At 39.9% G+C, this 23,276-nt stretch overlaps 1 protein-coding gene across 3 annotated transcripts in view; it reads left to right on the top strand.

The window, feature by feature from the left end:
- The window catches only part of MAPK6 (mitogen-activated protein kinase 6), a 35,786-nt gene that overhangs the window by 858 nt on the left and 11,652 nt on the right, over positions 1 to 23,276 (top strand). For 2 of the 3 annotated variants that reach the window (XM_027099809.1, XM_027099811.1), the window contains exon 2: positions 20,088 to 21,268. In XM_027099809.1, coding sequence (XP_026955610.1) covers positions 20,714 to 21,268 — 555 coding nt within the window. In that variant the 5' untranslated portion in view covers positions 20,088 to 20,713. Of the gene's footprint in view, positions 1 to 11; positions 156 to 20,087; positions 21,269 to 23,276 lie in introns of those variants that run through there. The other variant, XM_027099810.1, reaches the window with a different exon arrangement.

Here is a 23,276-nt window from a genome sequence, read left to right as displayed (position 1 = left end):
TAATTTCCTCCTCCTCTACTACACCCTTGCCTGAGCTGCGTTCGGGACGTGGAGCGGTGGTGGTCCATGAAGGTCCCCAAATGAAAACTTGTTTTGTCAGTTCACTGAAAAGGGGCCTCCTCGCTCCGCTGTGCATTTTTCCCTGACTTGGTGAGGTGCGTTGAAAACTAAGGGCGTTTTGGCCGCCTTTTGTTCTTGGCTTAGTAAGACTGGTTCAGGTGTTATGTGGGAGCGCCCCGGAGCAGGATATTTTTGATTCCTTTCCTGTTTTATTTTTTCCTTTGCTCGCTCATTGGAAAAGGTCCAGTAAAGGGAAACTGGTGAGGTGGAATTAGAAGCCTACAGCATTTGCAGCAAAATTCATGTTCTTTCCTTCAATGCTAAAAATGCTCCCCAAAGTCAGTCTGCGTGTTAACTTTTTTACAGGTACAAGATGGTTTGTCAAGGGAAACAAAAATTAACAGGGGACAAAATGGAGCGAAAACAGCTTCAGAGTAGTTTTCTGATTGTTTGATTTGTCTAGCCGTGTCATTTTTTTTTTTTTTTTTTTCCTTTTTCGGTACGCGGGCCTCTCACTGTTGTGGCCTCTTCCGTTGCGGGGCACAGGCTCCGGACGCGCAGGCTCAGTGGCCATGGCTCACGGGCCCAGCCGCTCCGCGGCATGTGGGATCTTCCCGGACCGGGGCACGAACCCGTGTCCCCTGCATCGGCAGGCGGACTCTCAACCACTGCGCCACCAGGGAAGCCCTAGCCGTGTCATTTAAAGTTCTGATTGGACACATTCTCTCTAACGTTGGGAAACTGAGATGGTCTGACTAGAAGAATGAGTATTCTGAGCTAGAAGAATGAAGGGACCAAACAGGACTGGGCCCTGAAAGGGAACTGCCTCTAGAGTTTCTTCTTAGCAATGTCAGATATTTATGTTTGAAATATAATTTCTAATTGGGTGGCAGAGACTTTACACTTCTTAAACGGGTCGTTGTTCAAACATGTTTACATGTGCCAAGGAGCGTGGAGTTCTTTTCCATATATGTGTTACATCACTTAATAAGAATTGCCTTGTGAAACTTGGTAAAATTGCTTATTGGTGTCCTAAATTCAGTAATTGCAGTCTTCTAGGAAATATGCCAGATTTGAGCAGGATACGTTTTAATCACCTAAGTATTACTGTTCAGAAAAAAACTCTGGGAAATGGAGAATTATTTAGAAAAACCATTATATATCACCATATTTTGCAGTTCATTTATTTGCAAAAGAGGATTAAAAGTGTTTGCTACTTTCTGTGATTAAGAAGGAATCCAGAGAAGATTGAAGATCAGTTAATTTTGCAATAGGAAAAAAGCACATGTTCTAATGACAAATGTTAGTACTAAAAGTGTTGCAGCATTTTGCATAAGTTCATTTAAGCATCGTGAGAATTCATAACTGACAAAATAGGAAGGTTTGCTGACTCAGGGTACATTGCTGAAGGGGATGGGGTCGGGTAGGAGGAAGCTTAGAAGTGCTGCAAGTTTTGAGTTGGGTGATGACTCATCCTGCCCACGGACTGCTACGTGGCCTTTTTTTTACACACTGTATTTTTTTAAATGATAGGCTAAAATTCTCCTGTACACATTATAATTGTCTCTCTCATAGAGGAGCCACAGTTTCTGTAAAAAAGTAATGGCTTCTTAAATTGCATTTTAAAAGGATATCATTTATCCTGCAGGTGGAATTTTGTAATATTTGTTGAGAGGAAAGGTAAAATTAATTGCTGGTCAGTTGCTGCAATTAAATACTTGATACTAGCAGTTCGTTGGTTATTATTGAGAGAGATTTCTTATGGATTATTTACAAAGGACAGATAGTACTTTTATGGTGTGGATAGAAATTAACCTTTTGTTTTCATTGGTAATGTAAAAGTTATCTTTATAATATCTAGAAATTACTGTAGTTTAAATAAGTGTTGTAAAAGCACAGCAGTGTTTAATCAGATAAAGCTCTTAATATGAACATTTCACTCTGATGGAATTATATTTAGTGCTTTCTCCTGATCTACGTGAATTTGCTGTTTTAATAAAGACAACTTAGAATAGGTATTGTTATAGGCACTATTTTTTCATCAGTCTTTTTCTAAGATAAGCTGAATGTACAGCTCCAAATTTAGGACTTACATTGAAATTTGGTAATAAAATAATTTTGACCATTGTAGAAAGCCATTGTTTAGCAGGTTGGCTTAAAGTAAGATTGAGGGAAAAAAGAAGATTGAGATAGCAGTTTGTTTTAAAAGTGAGAAAAAACTCCCCACTCCCAAGTTTTTCTTTGTATATATGATTTATCTTCTCAGTGATTTATTTGAAGGGGTTTGTGGGCAGTAAAGTGTATTAATGAGAATCAGATCTTTGGAGAGATTTTGGAAGAACGTTGTATGATTTATATAGGGGAGCTTTAGTAAAATTTAATTCAAACTTTAAACTGTATTTCCCACTAAAGGAAATCTAAAAATACAAATTTAAAAGTATTATAGATTTTCAAAGCATCCTGTCATTTAGAGGTTGAACATGTATTTCCAGTGTGTGTGTGTTGAGAATATAGGTAATTACCTGTCATGCTTCATTCAGAATTTATAAACAAACTGGGTGTGTTAGCCTATCTCCTTTCTATGAGGTATTGCCTTATGAAACTATGAGCCTCACCACTGCTATCCAGTTCCTTGTTTGCATTGCATGCTCTAGGGCCCATGTTAAAATAGAAGATGCCTCAAAAGTAAATTCTTTCTGGCATTGTTGGCTTCCCACTATCAGCTCCTTCAGCCTGTTTTGTGGGCCTGTTACATTACTCCACTGCCTGCTAGGGGTATGGGGATTTGGGTCGGTTTTATTGCTCAGAGCCCTGACTGAGACTTCATAAAAACAATAATGTAATTGTAGTTACTTTTTTTTCCTGGGAGTTGCTTGTCATGTGGAGGTGATGCATTTAGAAAGGTTTGTCTTATATACATGTCAGCCTTTTAAATCCATTTCTGAAAAGTAGTACCGAGACTGATTGTCTGTAGCAAATCACATTTTCCCATTGATATTCATTTAAATTTGATATTTTTTTATGGGGAAAAAATGGTATCACAAAAATTGTTTGTTAGAATCCTAGCATTTACTTCAGGGAAGAGACTGCCTCTTCAAGAGTATGAGAAATCTGTGTGCATTTAATTCTATACAACTATAAAACTATAAAATGTTAGTTTTTATGGAGGGGTCATGGGTATTATCTTCCCCCAGTTACATCATTTGACAGCTAAAAAAACTGAGGCCCAGAGAAATCTAAGACCTTGTTGCTCACAGGGTGATTTCTGGACAAGCAGTATTAGCAGCACCTGGGAATTTGTTGGAAGTGCAGAATCTCGACCCCATCTCAAGACTTACTGTGTTAGAACCTGCAGTTTAACTAGATTCTTAGGTGATTCAAATGCACATTCATTTCTGGAAGCATTGCTAAGTAACCATACATAAGTTGCTCAGCTGGTTAGTGACTGATTTGGAAAACTCAGGTCTTCTGAGTTGCTCTTTCCATTGGCCCTCCTGAAAAAAAAAGTCAAAAGGAAGATTGAGGATCTAATCACTGTCCAGTAGAACTTTCTGTGATGATAGAAATGTTTTATTCTGTGCTGTCCAATGAGATAACCACTAGCCACATGTGACTATTGAGCATTTGACAGGTGGCTAGTGCACCTGAGGAACTGAATATTTAATTATATGTAATTTTAATTAATTTATACTTAAATAGCTGCATGAAGTTAGTGGCTACCATATTGGACAGCACAGATTTAGATGATCTTTGCCCACACTAAATTTAAAATAGTCTAAGCTGTAATTTAATAACTGATTAGGCTTTTAACGTATAATTTTCTTCTAACAGATTTTTTTGAAGGAAAAAAATTTAATCTTTCTCCTTGATTCTTGAGAAAAGTATTAGGTACTTATTAAATAGCTATGTTATAAAAGCAATTGATAACTTATGAAAAATATGCAATTTATTTTAAAACTGATACGTATGAATTTATGGCATGGTGAGCGTGATCCTAAGATGTACAGTTTGATAAGTTTTGACAAAATGTGTCGAGTTGAGAGTTCATATAACATTAAAATATAAAATATTTTTATCACCCCTAAAAAAATAACTGATTAGGCTTAATTTAATAATTTCCCTCTTCATTTACAAATTGGAGAGATGGTAGGTTTCTAACTACCTGCTTTTCTAATATGCCCAGATATTATTTTAGTAGTTATTATAAAACAATGCCAATTATCTGATTGATACTCCTGTGTTCAGTAATGTAGACACTCAAAGTTGCAAGAATATGCATTTTCCCATTTGTCTCAGTAAAGATATTTTCACTTGGATTTAAAAATATTAAAAATAACCTGTTAAGTAAATATTCCTTAATTATCTTGCAGATAGCATTGAGGGGACAGTTTTGCCTCTGGCCTAGTACCTCCAGGCTTTTTTCCACTTGTTGATAAGCTCCCAGATTGATCTGCCATTTGTTATGTTATTTCCAGGCATAGAAACATTGAGTGGTTCTTAACCTCCCACCTTATGCAGTGGTAAGATTCTAACCCTAGAGTAAGTTAGAGTGGCCTGCGTCCAGATCTTGACATTTACTATATGTGTGATTTCAGTGAACTTGATTTACCTCTCGGAGCAAAAGTGTTCATATTTGTAAAATGTGACTTACAAGGTGTTGGTTCTGAGTAACAGAAGTAGTTGGTTTTAGAAAGTGCCTGTCACTTAATAGATAGTAAATTTGAATTACCTTCCCTTCCCCTCGTGATTAGCTTTTTATAGCCTTCTGTATTTAGTCTTATGTTTAAGATTCCAACCAAACTTAAGGGATATTCTGATTTTAAGTCTTTTTGGTTCCCACCGATTACATGGCTTCCTGCCTTGCTTCATTCATGTTATATCCCTTGTACATTCCTCCACTTGTGCTCTAGATTCCTTCTCTTGACTTCTTAAGGACTCATTTCTTGCCTGCATCTTGAATTTTGCCCTTTCTATTGGGCCATCTTTATTGGTATACAGATGTGCTCTAGAGCTATGCTGTCCAATATAGCCACTAGCCACATGTGGCTAATTAAACAAAAATTAATTTTAAAAAATTCAGTTCCTCAGTCATACTAGCTACATTTCAGTTGCTTGGTAGCCATGTGTAGCTATTGACTCTGTATTGGACAGTGCAGATATAGAATAGAAATCTGTTATAAACCCTCTCCTGATTCCACATTCTTCTCCTCTAGTTACTGCCTCATTTCCCTGATCCTCTTTCAAGCAGATTTTCAAGAACTGTCTTTGTGTGCTCTCTCCACTTTCATTTGCTCTTCAACTCCAGACTGGTTTCTATCACCATCTCACCACTGAAAGTACTCTAGTCAAGGTTACCAGTGATATCCATTTACCAATTCTATCTTAAAGGATCTTGCAGCAGCATTCAGTATTATTGACCACAGTTTTCTGCCTATTCTCCTGCTTCTCTTAGTTTATGGGACACATATTCCTGTATTCCTCCTACCTCACACTTTGTCATACTTTTTTTTTTTTTTTTTACAGGCTTCTCTCTCCTCTCCTGCCTCTAAGTATTGGCGTATCCCAGAGGTTAGTCCTGGACTTTTTTCCCCCCTTCTCTTGATTCTATCCATAGGAGGTCTCATTCAATTTAGTTTTTTAAATAGTATCTATATGTGAATAATTCTCAAGTGTTTGTTTCTGGTTTAGACTTGTCACCTAAATAGACTTAATATGTCCAAAATAGACCTCTTTCTCCCATATTGTTCTCCAAGTCTTCCCCATCTCAGTAATTGTCACCTAGGAGTTATCCTTAAAACCTATTTTTCCCTTTATCCACCATATCTAATCCATCATCACGTTTTCTTGGTCTCCAAAATATGATTTTGATTTCTCCTGTTTTACATCTTCATTTCTACCAGCCTAATCTCAGTTGCCATCATTTCATGTGGCCTACTGAAATAGCTTTTAACTGGCCTCTGCTTTCACTTGACCATCTTCTTCAGTGCATTCTCCTCCTGGTAGCCAGAATCATCTTTTAAAAATGGAGAGGAAAAAAAAAAAAAAAATGGAGATGAAACAGGGCTTCCCTGGTCGCGCAGTGGTTGAGAGTCCGCCTGCCGATGCAAGGGACATGGGTTTGTGCTCTGGTGCGGGAAGATCCCACATGCCGTGGAGTGGTTGGGCCCATGAGCCATGGCCGCTGAGCCTGTGCGTCCGGAGCCTGTGCTCCACAACGGGAGAGGCCACAACAGTGAGAGGCTCACGTACTGGGAAAAAAAAAAAAAATGGAGATGAAACCATGCCAGTTGTCTGCTTAAAATCCTTGCAGTAGCTTTCTTAGTTATAAAATTCAGAATCCTGCCTCATGTGTTTGCCATCAGTCCCTGCTCCCTTTGCTCAGGACGCTGTCACATCTTTTCTTTTCCTCCAGAATACCAAGTTATGTCCTGCTCTAGGTTGTATTTGCTTTTTCCTCTGTTTGGAACACTCTTTTCCCATCTCTTAGCAACACTGGTTCTGTCTTACTATTCAGGCTTCAGTTCCTTAGATGGCCATTTGCAAGTCACCCAGTCATAGCACTTGGCCAAATCTGAAGTTATGTTTACTTGTTAATCTTTCCTCATTAGAATGTAAAGTCTTTGGAAGCAGAACCTTAACTGTCTTATTCTCCACTGTACCAGGAAACAGTGCCTGACACGTGCCAAGTGCTCAGTAAATTTTTGTGCACGGTATAAAATGTTTGTTTGACTCCCTTAAACTTCTATAGGGAAAAAGTACATTAAAGATTGCGTTGTAGTCATTGTAACATGTGATTCTGAACTGGGTTTATTTAGCTCTCAAGTACATTATTGGTACAATTGTAAAAACTTAAATGGGATCTGAGTACTAGATAGTAGTACTATGCCAGTGTTAATTTCCTGACTTTGATGATTATATTTTGGTTATGCAGAAGAATGTTCTGTCTATAAGAAATATACTGTACTATTAAAGGGTTGGGGGGGAATGTGTAGTGTACTTGTCAGTAAATTACATTATTATTTGAGAGACAGTCATGGGCTTTGATTTGAAACCTGAGGTTCAAATTCTGGCTCTCACTGATATGTGATTTTTAATGCATTATTTAAATTCTCTAAAGATCTTAGGACCCATTTTGCAGTGTTTTTAGGAGGATTTAGTGTAAGAGTAGTATGCTTCACACATACTACGTTCTTAAGCTTGCTATTGTTTATTCAGTTCTTTTAAAATTCAACTATTAAAATTCTATTCTCATGTTCAGTGCTGTGACTTCCTTTATAATACAAATGTTTTTCATTAATTGCTTTTCTAAAAGCTGATAATGTAGGATAAATATGTACCAGATAATGTTATTTATATCGTCAACTTAGAACTTTTGAGCTGTACTCCATAATGCAGTTTTTTACTTTTTTATATTTTTTTATTTATTTTGTTTTTGCGGTACTCGGGCCTCTCACTGTTGTGGCCTCTCCCGTTGCGGAGCACAGGCTCCGGACGCGCAGGCTCAGCAGCCATGGCTCACGGGCCCAGCTGCTCCGTGGCATGTGAGATCTTCCGGGACCGGGGCACGAACTCGTGTCCCCTGTATCGGCAGGCGGACTCTCAACCACTACGCCACCAGGGAAGCCCCATAATGTAGTTTTTTTAATTCTTTTTTTTTTTTTTTTAATTTTTGGCCGCACCACATGGCATGCAGAATCTTAGTCCCAGACCAGGGATCGAACCGGTTCCCCCTGCGTTGGGAGCACAGAGTCTTAACCACTGGACTGCCAGGGAAGTCCTTAAATTCTTAAAAACTATATACTTTTAAAGTAGAAAGTAGAGCCCCTCAAAATTATTTCAATTAAAATATTTGGGAAAAAATAATAAAATGTGTATTTATCTTGAGTAACATGGTTAATTTCTGTCTTCTTTGGAAGTGTCAGTGAATTTGTGGTATGTATATATGTATGTATGTACATATGTGTGAATGTATTTATGGCCATGCGTGTGGCATGTGGGATCTTAGTTCCCAGGCCAGGGATTGAACCCATGCCCCCTGCCCAACCGCCAGGGAAGTCCCGAATCTGTGGTATTTAAATGTTAATGTATTAGTTTGTGTTATTATTGATGTAAAAGTACACAACTGCTTGGCAAAATAAATCATTACTGATAATTGTTGATTTACTTAGTTTTCTTTTTCCTTCCCTTTACTCCCCATTGATGGGCATGTTAGTAAGTATACATAATGGCCAAAAAGGGACAAGGTGTTTAAAGATGACCCATGAGCCTTTCATTATTTATCGCAGTCTGTTTTGAATAATATAAACTACTTCACTAACACTGCAAACCTTACGATTGCATGATTCAGTTTACCCCCTTCTAGCACATTGTGCTCTTATGTTTTACTTCTACATGTGCTATAACCGCTACAGTACATTATTATTTTTGCTCTAAACAATCAATAGTCTCTTAAAGACATTTAAACATGTGTTTTGTTTTGTTTTAAAGGCTTTTTGTATTTTCCAATTATTTACCCTTTCTGGGGATTTTGTTCCTTTCTGCAGATCTGGGGTTCCATTTGGTGTCATTTTCCTTCACCGTAACCAACTTCTTTTAGCATTTCTTGTAGTGAAAGTCTGTTGGAGACAAGTTCTTTTCCCTTTTGTCTCTTTGAAATGTTTTTATTTCATCATTTTTGAAGTATGTTTTCCTAGATGTAGAATTCTGGGTTGATAGTTTCTTTTGGAACTTGAAAGGTGGTGTTCTGTTGTCTTCTGGCTTTCATTGTTTCTAATGATAAATCAGCCATTGTTTCTATTGTTTTTCCCTAGTATATACTTTTTCTCTTTTCCATAGTTGCTTTTAAGAGTTGCTCTTCCGCCCTTCCCACTCCCCAGTTTTCAACAGTTGATGATGTGCCTAAGTATGGGTTTCTTTGTATTTATCCTGCTTGCTGTTCATTGAGCTTCCAGGTTTGTGAGTTGATGTCTTTTATCAGTTTTGGAAAGTTTTTGTCCATTTTCTCATCACATACTTCTGCCCTGTCAGCTTTCTGAACCTTGGGGCTCTCTACTTTTCAGCCTAGCTGCCAACTCTTTAGATTGCTTGGACATTTTCTTTGCGTCTCAGTACCACCTCAGGTTTTCTTTATTTAACTCATGTTTTTGCCCATTTTCTAATGAAGACTATCTGCCTTACATTCAGAGTGACTTGGAGGGGTTTATCTCATATTCCTGTCTTGGCCTTCACCTTAAGAGGGCATCTGGGGCTTCCCTGGTGGTGCAGTGGTTGAGAGTCCGCCTGCCGATGCAGGGGACACGGGCTCGTGCCCCGGTCCGGGAAGATCCCAGATGCCACAGAGTGGCTGGGCCCGTGAGCCATGGCCGCTGAGCCTGCGCGTCCGGAGCCTGTGCTCCGCAACGGGAGAGGCCACAACAGTGAGAGGCCCGCGTACCCCCCAAAAAAAAAGAGGGCATCTGTCTTGTACACAGTGGAGACCTATATGCTTCATGAGATTTTCTCTCAGCTTTCCGGCCTTGACTTCAGACTTGTGCCCTTAGTGAGGACCCGTGGGGAAGAATTGGCAGGTGGGGCTTGTAACTGGGCTTCCTCTGAATTCTAATCTGTTACCTGAATCCACATTCAGCTAGTAAAATTTGTTTATAAATTTGGTTGGTTTCTTCTTAGTCCTGTTAGTGGAAAATTTCTTGTTTTCTTGCCACTTTGCCAGGAATGAGAATAGCCATGGTCTCTTGTCTTATGAAGAGCTCGACATTTTCTGGAACTTAATTTATTTAGAGTTCTTTGCATCCTTTCTGGTGTTTTTTAAAAATTTATTTGTTTATTTTTGGCTGCATTGGGTCTTTGTTGCTGTGCACAGGCTTTCTCTAATTGCGGTGAGCTGGGGCTTGTCATTGTGGTGGCTCCTCTTGTTGCGGAGCATGGGCTCTAGGTGCACGGGCTCCAGTAGTTGTGGCTCGCGGGCTCAGTAGTTGTAGCTCAAGGACTCGAGAGCGCAGGCTTAGTAGTTTGGCACACAGGCTTAGTTCCCCGCGTCATGGGGGATCTTTCCCGACCAGGGCTCGAACCCGTGTCCCCTGCATTGGCAGGTGGATTCTTAACCACTGCGCCACCAGGGAAGTCCCCTGATGTTTAAAAACAAAATAAAAAAACTACAATTTTGTAGCTTATTCAACTTATCAGGGTTTATAGGATGAGAGTGATGGTGTCTTGCAACTTTCTGCATACTAATCAGGAGTGGAAATCCTGAGCCTTTCACTAAACTTAAAACATTTTGGAGCTGGAAGAGACCATAGAGATCACGTAGTTTAGCTCCATCATTTTCCTGATGAGGAACTAAGATGTAGAAATCTGAGATGCTTTGATTACAAAGCTAATTTAGCCACAGATCCTGGACTAGACTTCAGATCTCTTCATGTTTCTTTGTTTTTGTTTTTAGTATGGGGTTAGTGAAATCAGACAGGAATTTTTCAGCAGTGCCAAACCATAGTGTGAATCTGAAAGGAAACTTACATGATTTTTTATTTTGCAAGCTTTGTTCAAGTCCGGAGAAAATGAGAAACAAAGGAGGAAAGATATTCCAGAAAAGTTATATGCCATTCTGAATCATTTTTTTAAAATTTGGGGGGACTTCCCTGGTGGCACAGTGGTTAAGAATCCACCTGCCAATGCAGGGGACATGTGTTCGAGCCCTGGTCCGAAAAGATTCCCCATGACGCGGGGAACTAAGCCTGTGTGCCACAACTACTGAACCCACGTGCTATAACTACTGAAGCCCGCGTGCCTAGAGCCCATGCTCTGCAACAAGAGAAGCCACCGCAATAAGCCCGCGGACCGCAACCAAGAGTAGCCCCCGCTTGCCACAACTAGAGAAAGTCCACGTGCAGCAACAAAGACCCAACACAGCCAAAAATAAATAAATAAAATTAAAAATTAAAAAAAGGATATCTCTTAAAAAAAAAAATGTTGGGGACTCTCTAACCAAGCATGTGGTTGTCTCCATTTGATGAGGGTCCAGAAATGTTTTGTGTGGTCCTGCACAATGTGGCCTTCTTCAGACCCTCACCAGGGTTAGCTCAAAAGTGACAGCTGTTATATTTGATGTATAGTCTGGAAAGCTGTGGTGCTAGATGCCATAGACCCTACTAGGATGGAGTAAAGAACAGTAAAATCAGAGTAATGTCAGGGTCTTGCATATCTTCATGATACCTACTTGCTGTCATATAGGCTAGTAGGACTTTTTATAGAATCCTACTCATCTGGTTATATAGGATACTATTTCAGTGGCACAGTCCCTCTCCACTACCTCAGCAAAACAAACCAGGAGCTATAACAAAGCTGAAGTGTTTTTGTTTCTTCAGTCTGAGTGGGTTGAAATCAGTTGCTTTCTTCAGATGTTGGCAGACCTATGTGTTCACCATAGGGTGAGGCTCTTGGGGGAATGCATGGAAAGGAAAGTACCATATTTAGGAGTCATCACTGATGTTCCCACTTGGTAGGTCAGAATGTGATCAGATTTTGAAAAATTGAGGGTAGAGCTTGTCCAAAACTTTCTACTATCAAGTAGAATATGTTATTTACATTAATTCATTCAGTAGTTTTTAAGGTGCTTACTAAGTACCAGGAGCTATGATCAGAAAATGTCAGTAAAGCTACTTAGTTCCAAACCTTTTATTTTATTTTATTTTATTATTATTTTATTTATTGGTACGCGGGCCTCTCACTGCTGTGGCCTCTCCCGTTGTGGAGCACAGGCTCCAGATGCGCAGGCTCAGCGGGCACGAACCCGTGTCCCCTGCATCAGCAGGCAGACTCTCAACCACTGCGCCACCAGGGAAGCCCCAAACCTTTTATTTTAAAATACAGCTACAACAAAGGGGAAGGGAGTGGTGCCCTAGAAAATGAAGATAGGATTTGAAGATTAGAGATTAGATGAGATTGGGGGTGGATGGCCAAAGACAAAGGAAGGAAAATGCTATTAGAAAAGAGAAGAGAGAAAGAAGGCCTAGTGGGACAGGGAGGAATGTACTACAATGGAGTCTGTTGTTACTGTGATGCTCTAGGAGTGAATATGTGCTCCATGAGGTTTTTTTGTTTTGTTTTGTTTTGTTTTTTGACCCCTTGTGTACCTTAATGCCTAAAAGAATGCCTGGCATTTGGTAAGCACTAAAGGTTTTGTTGAATAAAAATGTAGTGGATGGGGCTTTCCTGGTGGCGCAGTGGTTGAGAGTCCGCCTGCTGACGCAGGGGACACGGGTTCGTGCCCCGGTCTGGGAAGATCCCACATGCTGCGGAGCGGCTGGGCCCGTGAGCCATGGCCGCCGGGCCTGCGCGTCTGGAGCCTGTGCTCCACAACGGGGAGAGGCCACAACAGTGAGAGGCCTGCGTACCGCAAAAAAAAAAAAAAAAAAATGTAGCAGATGGATGGAAGAATTGAAGCTCTTTTAGTGAAAGCTGTTCGAAACAATCTAGGTTCTCTCTGCTTCTGGGCCATGTTGGGATTGCATTTCCCTACTGCCTTGAAGTAGGTGGGACAGTGTGACCTGCTTTGGTCAATAAAATGTGAGTAGAAGTGAAGTGTATCATTTTTAGACGAAGGTTTAGGCACCAGTGCGATATTCCTTCTTCTTTCCCTCTGGCACACTGAGTGGCAGTGACAGAGATGGTAGCTACTTCAAGAGTTTAGATAACAACTATGTTGGTCTTGTTGCATGAGCTGGACTTAAAAGTTTAAGTCACTGATATTTTAGAGTTATCGGTTACTGTAACACTGCATAACCTATCTTGACTACTACTACAGAAATTTATATTCATTTTTGTTTGGTTGGAGTCTTCAGATTTCCAAAGGTACTTGAAGAAGGAGGCTGCCTACTTGTCTCCTACTTATATATTTGCCTCAAGTGTTTCCTTACCATTAGTTAGGAGAGGAGTCAGAGAAATGAGGGCTTAGGCAGGAAGAGGATAGGAGAGGGATGAAGGGTTATTACAGTCATTAAAAATTTTCCAGCCATAAATTTCTAGAAGGGATCATGTTTGTTTAATGTTAGGTTTATAGTAATTTCAATCACATTTCCACCATTCTGGGCATCCCACCATAATAAGTGGGAGCAAAAACTAGTGAAATAAAAGACTTATATGGTGCTTTCATAAATCATAGACTTTTAGAATTGGAAGCGTCTTTAGAGAGATTCTTTGACTTGTTTATCTGGTCTGTGAAGTTCAAATATTCCAATATAGGTACTTAGAGTAAATTAAATAGCAACTAGAAATGAACATCAAAGTAAACAATGACATTTATTTTATAATGGCCTTTTAAATGGCTGAGTGTTATTTAGGCAAAGTTACAGACAATTTAAGAACAGAAGTTAGGAGTAGAAGAGGAGTTTTTAAAAAACTGGGTATTTTATTAGAAGCTATGTAATCATCCATCTTTGAGAGTTCTTCTGTGTAGCTTACAGTAGTTACTGAGAGCAGGCAAAGCCTGTTAGTCTTCAGGGCTCAAGTGTTAAGGTCCTCCTTCCCACACCAGCCAGGTTCCTAAGATGATTCACTGACACTGGTTTGCACTTTGGACCTCCTCTAGGTCTAAATCCTGAGAGGGGTCCCTGGTAACTCTGAGGGCTACCCTACATTAGGAGTGAGGGCTTTGTCAAGAATGTATATAAGCAAGCAGTTAAGCTGTACCCTTTGGCCTTCTCTGCCCTAGAAACTTAGTATCTTCGATGAGAGCTTGAGAACATGATCTTCGGGAAGGGTGAATTTGCTATAACAACACCTCTCTGTGCCAGGGTTAGGAGACAGTCGTAGGTGAATGTAAGCAGAACTCAACCTTTCCCTTCTCTCCAAAAGCAGCTGGGTTTTGGCTGAGGAGATGTGAGGCTGGCTGAATGCCAGTTAACTCAAATTACTCACTTCACCCTGGAAAAGAGCTAAATAGGCAAGAGCTCGGGGGGTGGGGGGGGTGTTTGAGTGAGTATGATCAGGCCAGATGACCCAAGTCAGCATTTAACCTCAGAAGCAGCAGAATAGAAGATGGAAGAGAAAACCGGACAAATAACCTTTATGTTTAAGGCCCTCACCTCAAACTTTGTACTTTGTGACACTGACCAGGTTGTTCCTGGATAAGAAAGGAAAGAAAATCCAATTTCTGTAGAATGTGGAGATGGGGCAGAGTGAAGTTATTCTACTGTCTTTTCTTTCTTTTGCGTTTTATAACTTTACTTCATACACTTAGGCTTGACTCAGAGTACCTGCATTTCTCTTGGTGTAGGGGTAGGCTAACTGACTGAAAGCAGGAGACAATTTCAGGAAGAAAGGAGAGCTTGAGGCAACAGTTGTGGCTAATGCAGCTTCAGGAAACTGCATGTAAATGTTGGAAACTGGTACCCAGCCTGGGCTACATAGAGAGCTTTTACTTCCATGTTATGGTGAATCACTGAAAGAAAACCAAAGAGCCAGTTTCATCCTTATAAATCATTCTTTGTACTTCATTTTATTTACCAAATTGTTAAAAACAAAACAACATTGATTCAGCTAATTAAAACTTAACCAGTGATCTCTCTCCAAGCAACAAACGCAGTGTCAACCCTGATGTTGGTAGGAACGGGTAATATTTGGAGGCAGAAATTGCAAAGGTGGTGGGAAGGGTCATTTTTAAGTTACTGTCCTGTAATAGTTTTCCCTTTCCTCCCTTGAAGTGTGTGGAAAGTGCAAAAGGAATATAGAATCACAGATCCTTCCAGAGTCTAAGCCTTGAACTTTGCTTTTATGGGGTTAAACGTGAAAGATGGTGGAGAAAATGGTATAAATGAGACATTTCTAGAGGTTGGTGATGTGGATGGAGAATGCTCTGATGAGTAATCTGCTGATCCAGTTGAGTTGCATGTGCATGCCCGTGGAACTCCCTGATGGATATGAAAGATGGAGGTGATTGGAGAGATCAGGATTTGGAATATAACTGCCATGAGGGTCAAGGTGATAAGGAAGAAGCTGTTTTCATGGTCACTAAGGAGGAGCATGGGAGACCTCTGGCTTTTTAGGGCTTCCGGAGGCATATATCCTGACCTCTAATTAGGTCAGATCCCCCAGTGTCTAGGCTCTCATACCATCCTGTACCATCTGGAACCATTTTTCCCTTCTGCATTCTCTTTTTTCATATTGTTAGTTTATTGTTTGTCTCCAACCATACCATAAACTCCATGAGGGCAGGGCCCAAGCCTATTTTTACTTACCATTTTATCCCCAGTGCTTAGTATATTGACAAGTACATAACATATAATTAGCAAATACTTGCTGAATGGAGTGGGACTGAATTGGAAACATTTACTGGATCTACTTTATCATGCAGAGGTATAACATTACCTCCAACTTACTGTTTAACGTGAGCTTATTCTTCAAGCTCCTGGATGAAAAGGTGCTAAATAAATAGCTTTTGGTCTAATAGATACTGAAGGACTTCAAAGAGTACTACTCACAGACAGTGAGGCAACTCACTGAGCAAGCACTATTGTAAATAATGGGATATTCTCCTTTACCCCCCCCCCCCAATTTTTTATTGGTACAGTCCTCACTGTGTAGTGGAATTACAGTTTTGTTGATAAATATTACCTTGTTTCTTTAGATTGGTCTCATTTCTGTAAAGTCTGCTTAAGGCTTTCAATATAGTCATCATCTGAATCTATAATGAGAACTCTGCAGTTCTCAGCGTAGGTAAAACTCCTGCCTTCCCCAAGATGAATTTTTACCCACTCTTTACCCCTGTAAATGCTGACCAGTCATTGAGATTTCTGAAGAGGCATTCTCATCCTTCCACTTGTTTCTGCTCTGTAGTGCTTCTTGGTCTCACTGAAATTGAAAGGGGGCAGTTGTGGTTGGAGGTCTTGAGCAGAGATCTCTCATAATCTGAGTAAAGATGTCTCTCTCATAATCTGGCTGCAGTTCCTACTGTCGTGCTCTTGGATGATAGTGGTGTTTTTTTTCGTGGGGCGGGGGCACGTCGGGTCTTCGTTGAGGAACATGAGATCTTTGTTGAGGCATGCGGGATCTCTTCATTCCGGCGCTTGGGTTTCTCTCTAGTTGTGGTGTGCGGGTTTTCTCTCTCTAGTGGCGGTTGGGTTTTCTCTCTCTAGTTGTGGTGTGCGAGTTTTCTCTCTCTAGTTGTGGTACACGGGCTCCAGAGTGCGGGGGCTCTGTAGGTTGCAGCGCGTGGGCTCTCTTGTTGAGGCTCGCAGGCTTAGTTGTCCCAGGGCACGCAGGATCTTAGTTCCCCAACCAGGGATCGAACCCACGCCCCCTGCATTGCAAGGTGGATTCTTTACCATAGGACTACCAGGGAAGTCCCAGTGGTGGTGTTTTTAGCAAAGCCTTATTTCTGCTTGCCCATGATTGCTATATTAGTAAACTAGAAGCTTAAGAGAGTACCTAGAGGTTTTACTGTTCTTATGTCAAGTCTGTTAAACTGACATAAAAATGTACCTTTATCAAAAACTTAAAACTTGACTGAGCTTTAAGGAATTGTCTATGTTGGGCAAGAAGGTAGGTGTGAACAAACATTCTATTTCACATGGAGACTAGAAATGTAAATTTCAGAAACAGTGGACAGCCTTTGAAAAATACTTTTTTTTTAATGAACAATTATTTTATTTTTTTTTAAGAATCATTGTTATTTATTTATTTATTTATTTATTTACTTAGGCTGCACTGGGTCTTAGTTGTGGCACGCAGGATCTTTTAGTTGCCACATGCAGACTCATCGTAGTGGCATGCATGCAGGATTTAGTTCCCCAACCAGGGATTGAATCCCAGCCCCCTTCATAGGGATCATGGAGTCTTACCCACTGGACCACCGGGGAAGTCCTGACATATACTGATTTTTTTCTAAGATATTTGGTAGGGAACAGGAAGAATCAAGATGTATACAAATAGAAAAAATTGGAGTGGGGGGAGGCACACAATATTAATTAAAGCCCTTTAAAAATCTGAAGTATTTTTTTATTTAAAAGTTTATTTGTAAACCTTAATTTAACTTTTAAATGTTTTACTACAAATAGACTGATAAGCTACAGAATTTTTCGGAGTCTGCGGAGTCTGTGTTTATTTTTTATTTCTGAGAAGCAGACAAAATACTTGCATGCAGAAGAAACCATCTCTGTCATAGTGAAACGAAGAAAGCTATTATGCTATTAACGTCTTTCACAATATTAAGTAGATGTAAGAAACACTCATATTTATTAAAATAACTCAGGGATGGTAAATAATCAGTTTTTATTAAATAAGCTATTGCCATTAGGATCATTTATCTACTTAGTCTCTGAGTTATTAGTGTCATCAGTTTCTCCTTCACACATTATTTTTAATGTTTGTGGATTTCTCAGAATTGAAGCATTTGCTCAGATTGAGGCAAATGCTGTTACCTTATTTTATTTTTCAGAATCTTGTGTTTCCACATGTGAAGTATGTAGGAATGTGAATGAAGCAGGCAGAAAATAAAGGCAGATTCCTCTGTTGTACGAAAGCTTCACCACTGGGAAATAGCTGATGTGTTTGGGTCCTAGCAGTTCTTAGGCCACACCTGAAGGTGATTGTAAGTTGTTACATGTTCAGGTTCGGAATGGACTGCTTTATTTCATACAATGATAAATTTTCTCCTGGCCTTTAAACGATTAGCTCTTTGAACAAAGGACTATTACAGCTGTCCTATTTCCAATCTCTTCAGACCCATTCAGAAAATAGCACTGTATATGCCCCTATACCAGCTTTAAGATCAAAAGTCAGCAACAGGAAGCCAGGGCTTCCCTGGTGGCACAGTGGTTAAGAATCCACCTGTCAATGCAGGGGACACGGGTTCGAGCCCTGGTCTGGGAAGATCCCACATGCCGTGGAGCACCTAAGCCAGTGTGCCACAACTCCTGAGCCTGCTCTCTAGAGCCCGCGAGCCACAACTACTGAGCCCGTGCTCCACAACAAGAGAAGCCACCACAATGAGAAGCCCGCGCACCGCCACACCTAGAGAAAGCCCGCACGCGGCAACGAAGACCCAACACAGCCAAAAAAAAAAAAAATTTTTTTTTAAAGCAACAGGAAGCCTTTCCATGTAAGGGTTAGTTAGGCTGTATTACATGCTCATAGGCATGTACATGAGCTACGACATTGCCCTCCTAGTTGCTTCTGGGACATGAGACACTCACCTTAGTGGCTTTCCAGTCTTAGTCCCTCTGTCTACAACAGTTTCTCCCACATAGCATCCCTAAGGCATACCCACTTCCTTACTTCCTCCTTTAGAGCTTTGCTCCAATAACACTTTATCAGAGAGGCATTTCCTAACTACCCTCCCTGTCCTCTTTCTCTGTTTTATTTTTCCACAACACTTATTGCCATCTAATATCTGTGTTTTACATTTTTGTCTGCCTGTATTCCCCCACTATAATGTGAGCTCTTCATTTACATACCACCTAACTGTAACATTCTAATAATTTGTCACACTTCAGTTTTTTTTTAAGAACTAACACATTAAAGATACAGTTGAAGAGTGCTGTGTAATCCTACCCTGATTCTTATCCCTTCCTTCATTCCTCAAGGTAATCATTATTATGAATTGGTTATTTATCAATCTTATGTTTTTTATACTTTTGCTACATCTGTATGCACCCTAAAAGCATCATTTTGCACTTGATATAACTGGTTTCAGCATGCACATTTCTCTCTGCATTTGCTTTTTAAATTTAGTGTGTATTTGGTGATTTCAACCATCTCTATTCATTTTTTACTATTATATAGTAGTTCACTATATGAGTATAACTCATTTATTCTCTTATTGTTGAAAGTTTAGGCTTTTTTTGATATTTTGCCCTTACAAAGAAAATGAACATTTGCATGTTCATTTGCAAGCATTTCTCTACGGACCTGTCCGTGAAGAAAAATTGCCAAGTCATAGGTATGATCCTTATTTATTTGCTTATGCCAAATTGCTCTTTGATGGTCTTACTGATTTAAACTCTCACCAATATTGTATGAAAGTTCCTGTTTTTCCACATTGCTCTCCAGACTTGATATTAACAGCTGACTCTTAAAAATGTTTTTCAATCTGAAATGTTATCTTCATGAAGTAATTTTTCTGATTACCAGTGAAGTTAAACATCATTTCATGGGTTTTATTCATAGGTTTATTCACTGTTTAAGTTCACTCCTATGTAAATTTAAGAACATGCTCGGCAAATTTGTTATTTGTACTGCTACACTTTTGTTCATTAGATATTGTTAGGCAGAGTTAATAAGTAAACATGTTCTTTTTTTTTTTTTTTGCGGTGTGTGGGCCTCTCACTGCTGTGGCCTCTTCTGTTGCAGAGCACAGGCTCCCGGACGCGCAGGCTCAGTGGCCATGGCTCACGGGCCCAGCCGCTCCGCGGCATGTGGGATCTTCCCGGACCGTGGCACGAACCCATGTCCCTGCATCGGCAGGCGGACTCTCAACCACTGCGCCACCAGGGAAGCCCAGTAAACATGTTCTTTAACAAACTAACACATTGCAGGCTATTATATATATTTTTTTAGAAAAATGTTACTAATGCTTTACCCCTCAAAAATTCTAGAGAATTCTTTAAAAATATTCTGAGCCTTCCTTTGCTCATTGACATTTAAGAAATTATACAAGCTAATGACCTAAATAATATAAAGAATCTAGAATGGTGGGATCTGGAGTCTGAGCCAACACATGTGAATTGCTTACAACATGGATAGCTGTTTTTGATTGAGGGTCATCTTTCCATTTAGTGACTATAAATACGTAAGTTTAATGTACCAGTAGTAGCCTATAGCTAAATGCCCAGTTGTGTCATTTTATAGAGTTGAATAAAAGAGCATTTCCTGGGCTTCCATGGTGGTCCAGTGGTTAAGACTCCTCGCTTACACTGCAGGGGGTATGGGTTTGATCCCTGGTCGGGGAAGTTCCGCCTGTCACAAGGTGCAGCCAAAAAAAAAAAAAGCATTTCCTACAGTGGTGACTCTTTTCCTTCTTTTTTCTCATCCTCCAGGTTGTATCAGAGTAAGATGGACGGTAGCTTTGATTGTGATTGTGGTGAGCTGGAGCCACCTGATCACTAACAAAAGACATCTTCTGTTAACCAACAGCCACCAGGGCTTCCTGTTGAAATATACAGCAACAAAGGAAGAAAAGAAGCAAAACGGAAATAGTGCTTACCAGCACCTTAGAATGATGCTGCTCAGGACCAGTCCAACACTGAATGTATCTGCACTGTGAGGAGAATGTTCATAGAAGCCTGTTGTGTGCATATTTATTCACATTTTTGTTAAATGTTAAATCCTTCAGCACAGTAAATCTGAGTGCATAGTATGTCATTTCATTCCGTTTGAGTTTCTTGAGTGTTTTCTTTAAATGTCTGCAGAGTTGCTGCCCCTTTCTTGAACTATGAGTACTGCAATCTTTTTAATTCTCAGTATGAGTAGAGCTTTTTGAGCTTTAAATCTAAGGGGAACTCAACGGGCCTGGTTGGCATATGCAATGAAACCATCTTGCTGTGGAAGCAAAATTATTTTTTTTCTACCTTTTTGAAAGATCTTTCCTTTTGATGCCAGCTTTCTTCCTTATTTACACAAGTTCAACAATACGAAAGGAAAAGGCAATAGTAAGGGTTTCAGAATGGCAGAGAAATTTGAAAGTCTCATGAACATTCATGGTTTTGATCTGGGCTCGAGGTATATGGACTTAAAACCATTGGGTTGTGGAGGCAATGGCTTGGTTTTTTCTGCTGTAGACAATGACTGTGACAAAAGAGTAGCCATCAAGAAAATTGTCCTTACCGATCCCCAGAGTGTTAAACATGCTCTGCGTGAAATCAAAATTATTAGAAGACTTGACCATGATAACATTGTGAAGGTGTTTGAAATTCTTGGTCCTAGTGGAAGCCAGTTAACAGATGATGTGGGCTCTCTTACTGAACTGAACAGTGTTTACATTGTTCAGGAGTACATGGAGACAGACTTGGCTAATGTCCTGGAGCAGGGCCCGTTACTGGAAGAGCATGCCAGGCTTTTCATGTATCAGCTGCTACGTGGGCTCAAATATATTCACTCAGCAAACGTACTGCACAGAGATCTCAAACCAGCTAATCTTTTCATTAATACTGAAGACTTGGTGCTGAAGATAGGCGACTTTGGTCTTGCACGGATCATGGATCCTCATTATTCCCATAAGGTATGTGGAAAGTCAGCTGAGACAGACCTTTAAACTGATATACATCATCAGATATAAGTGCTTATGTTTCCTTTGTGTGTTGTGGCAGAAATTTTAGTTAATTGTATTAAACTTTACATAGTACCTTTTTTCCATTCACAGTCTCCCTGTGTTTGAAATGAAGGTGGAGTAGAATCCTGATTAAATACAAATTCTTAAAAGTGTATGGTTATTTATTATATTGATTTATATATTTATATTTATTATATAACTGAAATTCTCCCTTATTTAAAAGTAGGATATATCCTTATGTGTTTAGGGCAGAAGGTGGTTCTATCTGAAGGTAATAGGGGTTGCTATTTCAACTTTTATGCCTTTTTTTGGTCCATTCGAGTATACTATTCTGTTTTGCCTTGTTTAGTAAACTTAGTTTAGTTTGAAATCTAAATTCGCATAAAGTAGACAATAAGAATAGCCAGAAGGATTCATAGTAACTTTGCCTTAAATAAAAGCTTGCTTTAATTTTCTGAGCTGAACTCTGGTCTTTTAGTTTTCAAATGAAATCATATGTGGGATCCTGATGTTCAAAATGTAAAAATGGAGCTGCTTTGGTTATAAAGCATCTGTGGGAGGCCTGCTTGCTTGGCTTCCCATAGCACATGTTTCAGACAAATCTTTTCATTTTCATGTATCATCTCACACTGAGTATAATTAATTTTAAAAAAAACCAACTTTAACATAGAAATTGAGTACCAAAATGAAATGGATGACCACATCCTCTTTATGGATAACAGTAAAGTATTGTAGATGGAACACTGAACTAGAAGTTACACTATCTAAAATTGAGTTAATTTCTACATCCAACTAAGCTATATGACCTTAAGCAGATTCTTTAATCTGTGTTAATATCTACCTTCACATTTTCTCAGGGTTGTTTTGAAGATGAAATGAGGCAATATATGTGTAACTGTTTCTGTCAAACAATTCATAAATGTAAAGTAGTAAAATTGATTAGGAATGGGGTATGCAGTAAAGCCAGGCCTGCTGGATTGTCAGTAAGGAGATTGGCAATGCATTTTTATTTTATTTATTTTTAAAATTAATTAATTTATTTTTGGCTGCGTTGGGTCTTCGTTGCTGTGCACAGGCTTCCTCTAGTTGCAACAAGCGGAAGCTACTCGTTGTGGTGTGTGGGCTTCTCATTGTGGTGGCTTCTTTTGTTGCGGAGCATGGGTTCTAGGTGTGCAGGCTTCAGTAGTTGTGGCACGAGGGCTCGGTAGTTGTGGTGCATGGGCTTAGTTGCTCTGCAGCGTGTGGGATCTTCCCAGACCAGGGCTTGAACCTGTGTCCCCTGCATTGGCAGGAGGATTCTTAACCACTGCGCCACCAGGGAAGCCCCAGCAATGCGTTTTTAAATAGCACCTCTGGTGCTCTTTCCTGCCTTTCTCTCATTGATTTAAAGCATACCTGCTCCTTTATTAACTTGAGACTTGAAATGAAAAATAGCTCTTCCTCTGAAACCTGTTTTGAATATGTGGCCTAGAGTTAACACTAAAATTCTTTTTTTTTTTTTTTTTTTTTTGTGGCGCGGGCCTCTCACTGTTGTGGCCTCTCCTGTTGCGGAGCACAGGCTCCGGACGCACAGGCTCTGTGGCCATGGCTCACGGGCCCAGCCGCTCCGCGGCATGTGGGATCTTCCCGGACTGGGGCACGAACCCGTGTCCCCTGCATCGGCAGGCGGACTCTCAACCACTGCGCCACCAGGGAAGCCCTAACACTAAATTCTTATCGTATACTTTGGTTAGCAGACTTCACGTGAACATAATTTTATAGATGGTATATTACAGGGGGAGTTTAACCTCCATTCATGCTCACAAGTGCAAGAGACTTGAAAATAGGCATAGAGATCAACAGTATTGTTTTAGGATTTTACAATTACAGTTTGTTTTTAGATTAAGGATTCTTTAGTGAATCATGTTTTTTATGTACTGTTATTCAGCTAAAGTAAAAAGTATATTTTTGTTCCTTT

The sequence above is a fragment of the Aethalodelphis obliquidens genome, unplaced genomic scaffold, assembly GCF_003676395.1.
Source record: "Aethalodelphis obliquidens isolate GAN/ISIS:26980383/991018 unplaced genomic scaffold, ASM367639v1 scaffold142, whole genome shotgun sequence".
NCBI lineage: Eukaryota > Metazoa > Chordata > Mammalia > Artiodactyla > Delphinidae > Aethalodelphis > Aethalodelphis obliquidens.
This window is presented reverse-complemented; position numbering and strand designations above follow the sequence as displayed.